The sequence below is a fragment of the Anomalospiza imberbis genome, chromosome 8 (assembly GCF_031753505.1).
Source record: "Anomalospiza imberbis isolate Cuckoo-Finch-1a 21T00152 chromosome 8, ASM3175350v1, whole genome shotgun sequence".
NCBI lineage: Eukaryota > Metazoa > Chordata > Aves > Passeriformes > Viduidae > Anomalospiza > Anomalospiza imberbis.
In genome coordinates, this window is record NC_089688.1 from 8992760 (window position 1) to 9005419 (window position 12660).

Below are 12660 nucleotides of genomic sequence, written 5' to 3' on the forward strand. Positions count from 1 at the left end.
TCTTTTGTGTAGTTAGTTAACCCACTGTCTGCCCACAGATAATTTAACTGCAGTATAAAATGGATTTTTTTTTTGTGGCGGCAGTAGAATTTTACTAAAATAATTGATTTTTTTTTTGCTCACCTTTTAAAATCTGTAGTGAATTTCAGACTTTTATTTATAGCAAGGTGTAGGACTTCACTAACAAAATCCATGAAGTGAGTAATAATTCTGTTCTAAAGCAGCAAAGCAATGGTTCTGTAAACACTTTTGCATACAGAGAATTTAGGTAAACTTTAATTTTTTTTTTCTTTCTCATTTACAGACTTAAATGATTTTAGGTACTGATGATTCCTAGTACAGGAAGGAGTTTGACATCTTTGACCCAAAAAGTCACTTGGAAATTGCCAAAATAGGTCATTTACTAGTGGACCTATTGCACGAATCAGAAAGTTGGCAGAGGTTGTTTACCATTCCTAAGGTAATTTATGTTTTGAAAATATAAGCTATGCTTTCATTTCAAACATTCATTAAATAACATGAATATTCAATTCTTTTGATGTGATCATAGAATCATAGAACAGCTCCGGTTGGAAAGGCTCTTAAAAACCATCAAGTTCCAAACCCTGTGCCACGGGCATGTTTCACTAGACCAAGTTGCTCAGGGCCCCGTCCAACCTGGCCTTAATGTACTGGCACTGCAAAATGTGAATCAGGAAAGCAAATCCTAACTTTAGAGAAGTTACAGAACTGGAAAGTTAAGGAAAACTTTCTGAATTTTTGTGTAACCTTTAAGCATGTCAACAAGCAGAAGAGAAGTGATACTTAAAATGAGGGGCTGATAAATTACTACATAACGGGACATTTACTAAGTTCATTTGAACTGATAGTAACATTTAATATTTGTCACAGCTCTGTTACTAAGCTTTTTACATCATGTATCATGTATGTAACCTTTTATCTACAAAACTTATTAACATCAGTTCTTTAGGGATTCAGCCTCACAATCACTTTGCTTAGTCTTTCTCTTACCTGATCCACTACTTTAGTGTTGGCTGTAAATTCTGTTCTTCTGGTTATTTGTATATTACCATTCTTTATATAACTCAAAGCTTTCACAGCTTTGGGTGTTGTCCTTTAAGAGTTACCATTCTAGGACTAAATTTAAATGTACAACAGCAGAAGTTTGGACACTCCAATATTTTAAATGGTATTTATTTTGTTATGAGGATAAAAGTGAGCAATACCAGTCACTGGATTTTGTAGCTTCTTTGTATTTTGCCCTATCTAATTTTAGTGATTGTATATTGCTTTTCCAGTGACAGCAATGATACACCAGAGATCACCATTCTGGGGTGTTTATGTTTTTTCCATGTTACAATGAGCCTTATGAATGTGCAGATTTATTGACCCCTAGTGGGGTTGTTAGGAAAATGGTTGCTAATTTAATTAGTGCTAAATGAAAAAATTGCCTATTTTTCAGTGCTGCTTTTGTTTTAATGGTCTTTTCCTTCTATTTACAGCTGGATTAGCTCTTGAATTTTTTCTGGTGTTCTCTACATCTGCAGAATTGCCTATTAAAGCAACTTCTATTAGCAACAGCACTCCCAAAACAAGTAGCTCTAATCAGCATTTTAAGGAACAGTTATAGCTGTTTCTGCATATATTAAAATTATAATTATACAACAGAAATTTTAAAAAAGGTCTTCTTTTTGTGTGCTGTGTAAGTGGGCTTATTTTTAATTAGCTAGAAAAGCTATTAATTTCTTGAGTAGTTTGATATATAAAAGAATTAAAGCAAATCCTAAATCACCTGCTCAAGCTTTACTGACCTCTTAGTGGTTATTAAATAATTATTATTTATCAGTAATAGTCTGAAACAGTAGTTTCATGCCAAAACAGCATGTAAAATACCGCATTTCTACCAAACTTTAATTTTAAATAGCTCTAGTGTTTTAATCATTTAGTTGAAACTGTAATTTTCTGGGAGATATGATCTCCTAACTATGCTGTGAAGATTTCTTACATTTATTTCAGATGAGTTAAAATCAAGTACTGAATAGTGAAGTCACATTTGACTGTTTAATTAGCAATAGTAAATGAAGACAAATAGGTCCATAATTAAACTTAATTTTAACTTCACTATAATGTGTTTCCGTGTATCAGAATCAGAAACTAGGTGTTGCTGTAAATGTATTTTTCTGTGCAAATTTGACAGAAATAAATGCTAAGTGTTTCTAAAATAATTTCCCTTTTTTTAGATTTTGTACCTCTATTTTTATAGGCTTTAAGTAGTTAAGTAGTGTATTTACCAGTTAAACTATGAAATACTCCCATGAATTTTAGGTGGTTTTAAAATTGTAAAGAAAAAGTAAAATCATTTTTTTGCATTTGCTAAAATTTATTATTGTGCTTATTGCACAAACCACATTATTTAAAGTCAAACTTACACAGCAGTCAAAAATGTGGAAAAGACCTCAAATTCATATTTTTGTGGGAGCACCCAGTATTCCGAGCCCACTGGAGGGGTTAGAGCACAGCTCAGCCCCTAGGGGTGAGAAGTGGAGGGAGCTGCCCTTGCTCTGTTTGTGTGAGAGCCGTGGGTTGGTCTGGGGGAAGCTCCGGGGTGCTGCTGCCCCCTCGGTGCCCCAGGCAGAAAGCTCCACACCCACAGGAGTCCCTGCCAGTGGGGACAGCGCTCAGCAGGGCAGGGCCGTGGCAAAAGAAGGAAAAGATTTGACATCTGCCTCCGTGGCACTACCTAAAAAGTGCACAGCTTTAACTTGCTCTGATTGTCAAGAATCCAAAGATAGATTTACACCTGCAGATGTAAATCAGGCTGCAGATCAACACCTGCCCCAGGGCTGTGCAGAATCAGCTGGACTGGAGAAACCATCAGGTGCCTGCTGCCCAGAGCTCACCGAGTTTAGAGAAGCCCATCCTTCAGAAGTTAATAGCTCTGACATTTCTGCTTTGGTTGCCAGCACTGAGCAGGTCACCATCCATCTGCAGTCTGTGGGACTTCAGGCAGCTCACAGAAGTGAGCATCGTGAACATCTAAGTCAGCGTATGGATATGTTTTTCCAAAAAGGTCAGGAGTCCAAACCAAAAGAACCAAATGACTGTGCAGATTTTGCAGTGTCAGCAGATACTACAGAATTTCGTAGTGTAGTGACTTTGAGTCAGGTGGCTGTTTTTGCACAGAATGAGATGCAGGAAAGTATTGTAAAACTATCAGAAATAGAAGCAGGCAAAAAAGCTGAAGGAGGACAGCATGATCACTTCCAATGTGATTCCGGTGTTGGAACATGTACTACTAATGTGACTGAAAATGAATATGAGGAAGAGGATGCAAGTTCTCTTGAACTTTTCAGTTCTGAGGATGATGGGGAAAATGTTTTGATTAAAGCTACAAAACAGGAAGAAAGTGCCCAGGAAAATGCAGAGAAGTTTCAAGAACTTAATGTTCCTCCTGAGCAACTTGTAAATGAAATCCATATTGAGCCATTGAGCTCTGGAATACTGTGCTCTCAAGAGAACTGTTCTCACAAGAGCTCTTCTAAAAGACCCCGCAAACATGAAGGTTCCTTTCAACTTCCTCACTCAGCATTTAAAAGACAGCTGAAATCCAAGAGAGCTAAACTGAATTCTTCTCCACCTGGTTCTGGGGTGAGAGTGGATCCAGACAGGATGGCAGAGTTCAAGAAACTCCAAAAGAAAATATCACTACTTAAGAATTGCTGCAGCAAAAATCAAAAGTACAATATTTTGGTCACAGTTGTACATCCTTGTCATATCAAAGAAATACAGAAGAAGACTAAACCAAAATCTTCATGTAAAGTTCCTGTAGCAACAATTGTTGTTATTGACCAGTCAGAAATTGAGAGGAAGGTGGTGCTGTGGCGTGGTGCTGCATTTTGGTCCCTCACTGTATTTCCTGGGGATATTATACTGCTTACAGGTGAGAGTTCTTTTGGTTGCCTTTTTAAAATATGGATCTTAAAAAGGCCTGTTTAAAGTAGAATGTAACGAGTAATTTGGAACTATGGCTAAGCATTTGTAAGTTGCTTTCTTACATCACTTGCATCATCTGAATTCTCAGTCATCCAGCCAGTGGAACATTGACTATTCCATGGAGGTTTGCCCTCAGACACAGCCATGGAGCGTCAGGGGTATTCTGTAAGGTGTCAGTGTTTTAAAACAGTTGTTCCTGAAAAGTACAAGTGCTACTACAAACCAGACCTAAGCAGTGGCTGCTAGGAGGCTAATAAATTTAAGAATTACATCAAACTAATGCGAAAATTTTACTACCTCTTTGTGAATGGTGTTGGTAGATTAAAAAAAACTTCACTGGGTTTCCAAGTGATGTCTTTCAAACCCTGTGCCTTATACATCTTGGTATGTAAGACAGTTATATAAGACTATGTGCCTTAGTATGTAAGACTTATATAGTCAAGAAAAATTATACAATTCAATATTGTTGACACATGAGTTGATAATGTTGTTTTCTTGCAGATATAATAATGTATGAGAATCCTTGGTGTGGAGAGGTCATGCTGCAGTCAACATTTACCAGTCAGTTACTGAATCTGGGGAACTGCTCAGCTCTCAGTACAGAAGAATGTAAGTTTGTAGTGCATAAGTTGCCATGAAAATCACAGTAAAAGAGCTATTTTCCATTTTGCTGGCAATGCCTCACACATGGGATAAAATGGAAATGTGTGCAACTGAGAGGTACAAAACACAATAGAAAAATGTGACAGAACACCCGAGCACAAGATGTGGACATGACATCAGATATAGGCATGTGGAGATCATGATAAAGTTTGGTGGCTACCACTCTGAACTTTAAAAATACAAGTTTAGTTTAGGAAAGAGCAGTTATCCCAAGACCTGCCCATGTGATGTCTGAGATTGCATGAAGATTAAATGTTTTCAAAATGGAGTAAGTAGATCCATTCAGGGGAAGTAATTAATTGTAGGCCATGGAGGGTTGGAGACTGAAGGGAAAATACTGTGGAAGTATCACCATTGTTCTTACTGTCTTTGTGATGTCCACTGTTGTGATGCCAGCCCTTAAGGCAGATTCTGAGGTCAATGATCAAGAACATCTTTCTTCTTACCAAGCTTTGATGCAAGATTTTTTTTTTGGTGTATTTTAAAGTCTTGTACTTAGCTTAACTTCATCTGCCTTCTCTCAATACTACCCTGAAGTACAGTTTAATTTCAAATCAAGTGTTATATATCTCAGGAATTTCTTACCTTAAAATTATTCTAAAACTTTTTGATTTTTTCAGTGTAAACATGTTCCAAGTGTTAAGTTTTATACTTCTAAGCATTAAAACAAAATGTGACTTTGCCTTTTTTCCATATAAGTTTATCCTCTAGTGGATGCTGGTGTTCTCCATGGCTTATTGGCATACGTATCATCAGAATTTCCACACTTCAGAGACATTCCACAAAGACAAGTTCAGAGACTGGATGATGTTCGGTATGTGCAGCTAGATCAGCTCCAGCCAAATACTTTGGTGCACTCAATCCTGAAAATTATCAATATTTCTGTGTTAACAGGTAAGTTCATGCACTGGACTTCACCTTCTGCAGTAGGTGAAACTTAAATAGTAATTTTGCAAGGCAAAATGCTTCTCACTGCTTGATTTCAAGCTTTGTACAAAAATTTGATCACATTGCACTGTCATTTTGAACTAATAAGATACAAATTTCTGCCCATATCATCAATAGCATGTTTGTTACTTTTAAATGCGGAATTTTGAAGATAGAACTCTTCATAATTCGCTCTAGTATGTAAATCGTGGAACTAGATATTAGTTAGATATTGCATCCAGGTGTTCTTGTTGAAAAATTATTTTTGAAAAATGCTGTAGTTTTAGTGTAGAACTGAAACAAACATGCAGTGTCCTGGATAAGAGCTGTGTAGAGATTTGTATGTACTGATACTAATAGTTTTAATTTGCCTTGTACACCTTGTGCCTATAGTTTTCTTTTATGTGAAAACTTCTAGAGAAATGTTTCTTCCACTATTCTACAGAAGTTATGGGAACTTCCAATTACATTTGCTGAGAGATTGAGTACAATGTCTTTCTACTCAATACAAGTCAGGATGAATGGGAGATGAAAGATGCTCAGATACCTTCTGCTTCAAAGGGAGCTGTCCAATTGGACAAAAGTTGGATAAAAATTAATATAACTTATGCACTCCCTCAAACTAGATTCCTGTTGCAGAGGAAAGCAGGTTATTTTCTGTCCAGAAGAAATTGTAGGTGTAGTCTTTGCTTTTAATTGTAGCATAAAATGTGATAACACCATGATTTCACTGTAATACTGAGGCACATGGGGTTTGCGTGCTTAAATGCTTTTTAATGTAGAAGTAATGTAATTTCAATTTTTTTCAGAATCTGTATACAGCTACAGAGGTGGCAGCCAAAGAAAAATTATTCTAACAGTAGAACAGAACAGAGATCAATGCTATAGGATGGTTCTGTGGGGAGCAGGGGCTGCTTGGTTCCCCCAGCTTCACAGGAAAAAAGGTAAGGTCCTTGTACCTGTTGGTAGGTCTAAAAGGATTTTTGTCATGCTGTTAGTGCCTTTTAAGTATTCAGCTGGTAACATTTATCCATTCAATCTTTAAATACTCTCCTTGGAGGGGTAATGTATTTTGTGCTAATTCTAACATAACTCCTCTGTTTAGAAGCAGTGCCATCAGCAACAGAATTTGAATGCACTTCAGAAAACTGAGAAGGCATAAATATTTAAAAACTTGAATCTATATACAAGACGCGCGCACTTGTATAGTGCCTGGTTTTGTAACTATAAAAAAATCCATGAGTGTTCACTGTGTTACCAGTTTTGCTGGTATCATTGTCTGGTTTAACATGAATTGCTGGGTTTTTCCTACTCCTTTTTTCATTTTCTGCTTTCCACTTTACTTGTGTCAGGCTTTATATCCTGCTGGTCTTGAGATCAAGTCCAGCTGTAACTAAGTAAAAGCATCACTTGCAAGAATTCCGTAGACTGTGTTTCAGCAGTGACTACTACCAAACTTTGATTTATTCCTAGTCTTGTTCTTTTAAGGAAAGCTAAACTAGGTTTATGTTAAATTGATAATTGTGGAGATAGAAGATTAAAAAACAGGGACATATTAAAAAATGGAAGTTGACTAATTACATTAAGATTTTTTTCTCTGAGACATTGCCAGCATTAGAGCTGACAACAAATTTCAGAGCTGATTTGTTTTTCAAAAGGCTGAGTTGTCTTGACAGCTGCATTTGGTAGAGATGAAATGAAATTTCTGTTATGGGACAACTCATGCAAAGTTTATAGGGAAAGGAAAAACCTTACATGCCATCACACTTAAAAGGAAGTTGCCAGAGCTGACCATATGAGAATGTCTTTTGATTTGTTTCTAAATCTTGTAAGTGACCTTGGCTTTCTGTAAATTAACCACGGTGTAGAAAGTAAACTATTCTGTTTGTTTTTTTTTTGTTCTGTAGACCACATATGGGACTTCAAATACCTTTTGGTCCAGTGTAGTTCTGTCTCAGGTGACTTGGAACTGCACACAACTCCATGGTCATCCTATGAGTGCTTGTTTGATGATGACAAAAGGGCAGTTGAATTTAAAGAAAAGTTTCAGAAAAGTCAAACATCCCTCATGGAGTTGACAAGGCTCTCGGCACACCTGGAAGAAAAATGCTCAGGTAAATGTTATCCATGGCTCTGTAATGTCTGTTGTGCCATGCATAAGGAGGCAAAATAGATGCTCTCTTGATGAAGTGAGATGGTTGTTTTTTAAGGTAGCCCAGGTCTGGTTCTGAATTTATCCTGGAGGCTGCTGCCCTGTACTTGACCAAACTGAATGCAGCCTTCATCCCGTGAGCCCAGCGGAGAGATAGGTGTGGTGTTGTTGCCATGCAAAGGCAGCTTTGGAACACAGAGGAAAATGCTGACTTTTGTTGTCCACATCAGCCAGTCCAGTAATGATATGACTAATTACTGAAAGTTTATCAGTGTTTCTCAAAAACTGGAACTCTCTAAAGCAAGGGTAAAATAGCTGCTGCAATTGAAAACTTCTTACAACAGGACAAAGAAGACATTTTACACAGTCATACTCTCCCAGATAAACCTAGGAGATTGCTATGGGTAGTGTTAAACTCTAGGAAGTGATTAGAGTTGTTCTTGCAGCATTTAGCTCTAGTTTAATGCTATAAATAGTGAAAAGCTAAGTTGTTAAAGCTATGCTTTTAAGTGTCTTTGAAACAGAGGCAAGAAAATCACTTGGAAATTCTTCGCACAATTTTGGTCTCTTATTCAGGCACCTTCTAGAGTGGCATCTACTGGTATAGTACCTGAAAATGTAGTACTTTTGTACCTTTTAAAATAATATTTAGCCACCAGGATTTTTCACTGAATAAAATATCTCTAAAAATTTGAGGACATGTTAACAAAGGGTTAAAAACCGAGAAAGTTCTTGATAGCAGCTTTGGTTTCTAATCAGCTGTAGCCATTGATTGTGCTTTCAGTTCTAAATAAAGCTTAATTCATTTTTGAATTGTTTTTGTAGGAGTGGTTCAAGTGAAAGCCCATATCTTGGAATTGAAGTTTACCATTTCCACTGGTCAGTACAAGCAACTCATCTTCTCTGCTGACACTTCACTAGAATGTGTTTTGGCTTCTCTGCCTATGATTACGTATTCAGGTTGTGCCAAATGTGGTTTGGAGCTACAGGCAGATGAGAACATGATCTACAAGCAATGTATAAGATGTCTGCCATACTGCAAAGTAAAACAATTCTACAGGTAAACAAAATAGAACTAAAGTAGTGTGTATTATTAGGGAGGTAAGCTTTCTGCATTTTCATTTCCCCATATCTAAAATTCTTTAAGGTGTGGTTAGCAATCCCTGTCTCTATAATGAATTTTAGAGTTGTTGTTCTTGAATTGCTGTATTATATTGTCATTATTTATACATGCTATTCTTAGCTTAAGACTAACTTGTTAATTTCTTTGAATACTATATCATGCAGGAGTGATGTTTACCCAGTACTGTGTCAGATAAAGCTAAGATGGAGTAGAAGCTTGAGGACCAAAGGAAAACTCCTTGAGAATCACGTTCCAGCCTAAATCTGAAATCACATGAATGCAGAACCACGTTTTTAAACTGATTAGTCAGTTTCTGCTGTGCAGAAATAATTGACAAATGTTTTCAATAAAGATTCTCGGAGAGCAGAGATAGTGAGTTATCACCAGATGGCACTGTGAGACACATATTCACACTTAGAGAAAATAAACTAAGTGGATCCAGTTGATGTAGGTACACCTTTATTAACCAATTGTTCAATTCTCACATTTATCTTGGGCTTTTGAAATGTAATTATCATTGTGACTAGAAAGACATGTAGCTAGAGAATGTTTGAGACAACCATGGATGTGATAGCATTCTAGAATATGTAAATTTTCTATCTAAATTTTTTCTCAAATTCTTTCTAAACTCTTTCATAATGAGCTTAATGAATCATTGACTTAAATACTATTACTTAATGAACTATGACTTAAATTTCCTATTTATCTAACCAGGTAGTGACTTAGTATTTTTCCTCTAAGCAAAACAGTCTTGCATCTTTATGTGCTATTTGTTTCCCTGTGAGGGAGGATTATGTGCAAAGAGGTTTATTCCTTAACTGAAAAGGTTCTGCCAGTCTTTCACAATACTATAAAATCTCAGTGGGCATGAAGGACCTCAATTTGCTCCTGCACAAAAGATGGTAGAAAAATGATAAGGATTTCCAGTGTTTGTATTCTCAGCATCGGAACACATCCAGATGTAGAATTTACATGTCCATTTTTTTCAGAGAAAAGCCTGACATTTTTGCACTGAAATTTGCTTCTGATCTGTTTAGTAAGAATGCATCACTTTGGGAGTATTTCCAAATAGGGATTTTTATTTGTTCAGTGGTTTGTGAAAACATTTGGTATTTGCTACAGTACAAGAGATATACCTTGGTATTATGTGGCTATAAAGTGATGTATTAAGACAGATAATGTAGGGTGATGTTGATACAGATGGTACAATTCCAAGTGATACACCTAAGCTTATGTCCCCACTTTGCATTTCCACCACCTCGTCTGTGGGCAATCCTGACCATCCTAACAGTGAAAATTTTCCTTCTAATGTCTAATCTGAGTGCCCTGTCTCAGTTTAAGGTTTTTCCTTATTTATTGTTCAAACTGATTCCAGTGCTACAGATTTGACACATGAGTACATAGAGATTTTATCATTTTTCTATTTCTTGGTATTATGTTGCAGAGTAAGATTAAATTGTAGTGCTTTCTAAAATTTTGCTTCATTAGAAAACAAACCATAGTAGCTGACTTTCATGAAACTTTGTTGTCTGATTTAGACCTGCTTTGATGACAGTGGAAGATGAAGGATGTGAAATTTATGTTCATGTGGTGTCTGAGCTGGTGGAAAAAATCTTCCTCAATATTCCTGCAGACTGGCTGAAGAGATCAGTAGGTACTGATTCATGAATTACTTGTGATAGAAACAGGCAGCAAAGTTCACCATGGAAGCAAAATTTTTAATCATTGACAGTTAAAAAAACCCCTAAACAACCAACATCAAAGAATATTTCAGTGCTGTCTGACAAAATCAGAATTTCAGAGGAGAGGGTGCAACAACAGGAGGTGAGATGATGTGACTACCTATTATATAACTAAGTAATTGTAGTTACATACCTAAATATTCAATAACTAAATAGATTCCTTATGTGTGAAATAGAATGTCTTAGAAGGTTTTAGAAGGAGCTGGCATGCTTTCATGACGTGAAACACTCAGATGTGTTTCAGACAAGCTTCACATGATACATCCTGTTTGACTTGAGGTGTTTTATGTGATTCACAGGTGTTAACAGTTTAATGAGAAACAGTTTTTAAAAAGTAATTAAAAATAAAGCTAATTTTCTATTCAGATGTTGAACTTCACTTCCAGTAATTCAATGGAGCTTAATGGAGGTAGAACTTGAATGTCAGGTGGTATTGTGAAAATCAAGTGTAAATGGAATTGTTTTGTGTTTTGCAGTGCCCTCTTCAGATATAACCTACAGCACAATAGTAGCAGATCTGTGTCATTCACTGCTGGCAGATACAGAAGCATCCTATTTGCTGGAAATCAGAAGCCACTTCGTGCTAGATGAGAACAGTTATCCTTTGCAGAAGGACTTCCATCTGCTGAATTTTCATCCTGATCTTTGACCTCTGCACTAACTGAGTAACAAAGACCATAGGGACACACAGATGGGAAGCAGAAGAAAAATTACTTAGCTGAAAGAAGCAAATCTATTTAAAAATTATAATAAAGGATTTTGGTTTTAACTTATGAAAAAAGCAAAACCATCAGAAGGACTGGTATGGAATATCTGCTAACAGTATATACTGCTGGAGTAATACTTATGAATTTTCATAAAATATATTTTTATACATCCATTTTTGTATTAATAATTATGTTAATAAACGCCAACAGTTTCTTCCATATCTGTCTTCCCTTTTCTCTTCAGAAAAGTTCACTACTATTGTGAGACATTGAATTTTCCTGAGACCTAGCATATTACAGGAGGACGGAGAGAATTCAGTAATATTTTCGTTACACAACTTTTCTTTGTCTTATCCCACATGCTACCTGTAGCTTGCTGATTTTATTTTGCTGTTGTGGTTACTTTCCTTCTTTTAACAGCAGAATTTTTTCCATTTACCCTCAGCAATTTTGCTGCTGCTCTTCTCTTGTAAAACAGAACTGTCTTGTAATCATTCTACCTACTTCAGCTCAAGGTAAGTCTCAAGCACAAGATCAGATGGATGTTATATAAAAGGCAGTAGGTAAAAAAATTGCTTGACAGTGAAAACCACTGTATTAGAATTCCTCATTTGATGATGTTTCTTGCTTTGAAGTAACTCTTGCTCAGGTAGAGTCAAAAAGGGCCTTTCTCATTTGCTTCACTTGGATGATGATGAGTCATCCAAGTACATTGGTAAGTGCATTAGAATTTGTTTCTTCACAATTTAGCTGAAATTACTGAGCACACAAGCTGGAAGTATTGTTACTTCAATGGATAAGAAGAAAAGAGGACCATACTGTACATCAAGTCAGACAGGTGACTTACCACCTTAGGGGTATTTGTTAACAGACACTGTGCATTGCATGCATCTTCTGCACAAGCTCATCAACCAACTGGCTGCAATACTACTAACTGCTTACTTGTAAGATCCTTAATGGTATGATTGAAATAATGAAATATAAAATTTATTTGGTAAAATCACTTTATTCTAGTAATATATAAACGGTGTGATAACTGAGTAGTTTTTCTCCCCAGAACAAACACAATAACTTTGCTTATCAGATTGGCTTGCAGTAGTTTTGTGGGACTGAAATTTGAATATAGCTCTTTGGGGTTGAGTTGCTGGTATTACTCCTTTAGCAGAGATATAAGGAGGGTTTAGCACTTTGTCAAATTTGGTTTCATGTAATGAGTTTGGGCTCATTTTGTATCCAGTGTGTAATTAGCAAGACAGACTCAGGGTACTATGTAGCATACCAGATGGTGGATCAGGGAGCTCTGTTATCTTACAATTCCTCTGTGGTATCTTCTCATTCATAACATTTCCTTTA

At 36.4% G+C, this 12660-nt stretch overlaps 1 protein-coding gene across 2 annotated transcripts; it reads left to right on the forward strand.

The window, feature by feature from the left end:
• The first annotated feature begins 485 nt into the window (after nt 1–485).
• Nucleotides 486–11521, forward strand: SHLD2 (shieldin complex subunit 2). Of its 2 annotated transcripts, XM_068197244.1 has the most exons (9): nt 486–668; nt 1503–3940; nt 4495–4602; nt 5356–5550; nt 6393–6527; nt 7491–7697; nt 8561–8795; nt 10397–10512; nt 11077–11521. In XM_068197244.1, exons 2-9 carry the CDS (start codon nt 2443–2445, stop codon nt 11247–11249), a joined length of 2667 nt encoding a protein of 888 aa, XP_068053345.1. In that variant the 5' UTR covers nt 486–668; nt 1503–2442; the 3' UTR covers nt 11250–11521. The 2 variants fall into 2 exon arrangements, with proteins under 2 accessions (XP_068053345.1, XP_068053343.1); XM_068197242.1 differs by lacking the exon at nt 486–668 and having other exon boundaries at nt 966–3940.
• The last annotated feature ends 1139 nt before the right edge of the window (nt 11522–12660 follow it).

Coding starts and splice junctions, on each gene's coding strand:
- SHLD2 (XM_068197244.1), top strand. CDS start 2,443: ATGTGGAAAAGACCTCAAATTCATATTTTTGTGGGAGCACCCAGTATT. Junction 6,528..7,490: donor CCAGCTTCACAGGAAAAAAG/GTAAGGTCCTTG, acceptor TTTGTTCTGTAG/ACCACATATGGGACTTCAAA. Junction 8,796..10,396: donor AAAGTAAAACAATTCTACAG/GTAAACAAAATA, acceptor TGTCTGATTTAG/ACCTGCTTTGATGACAGTGG.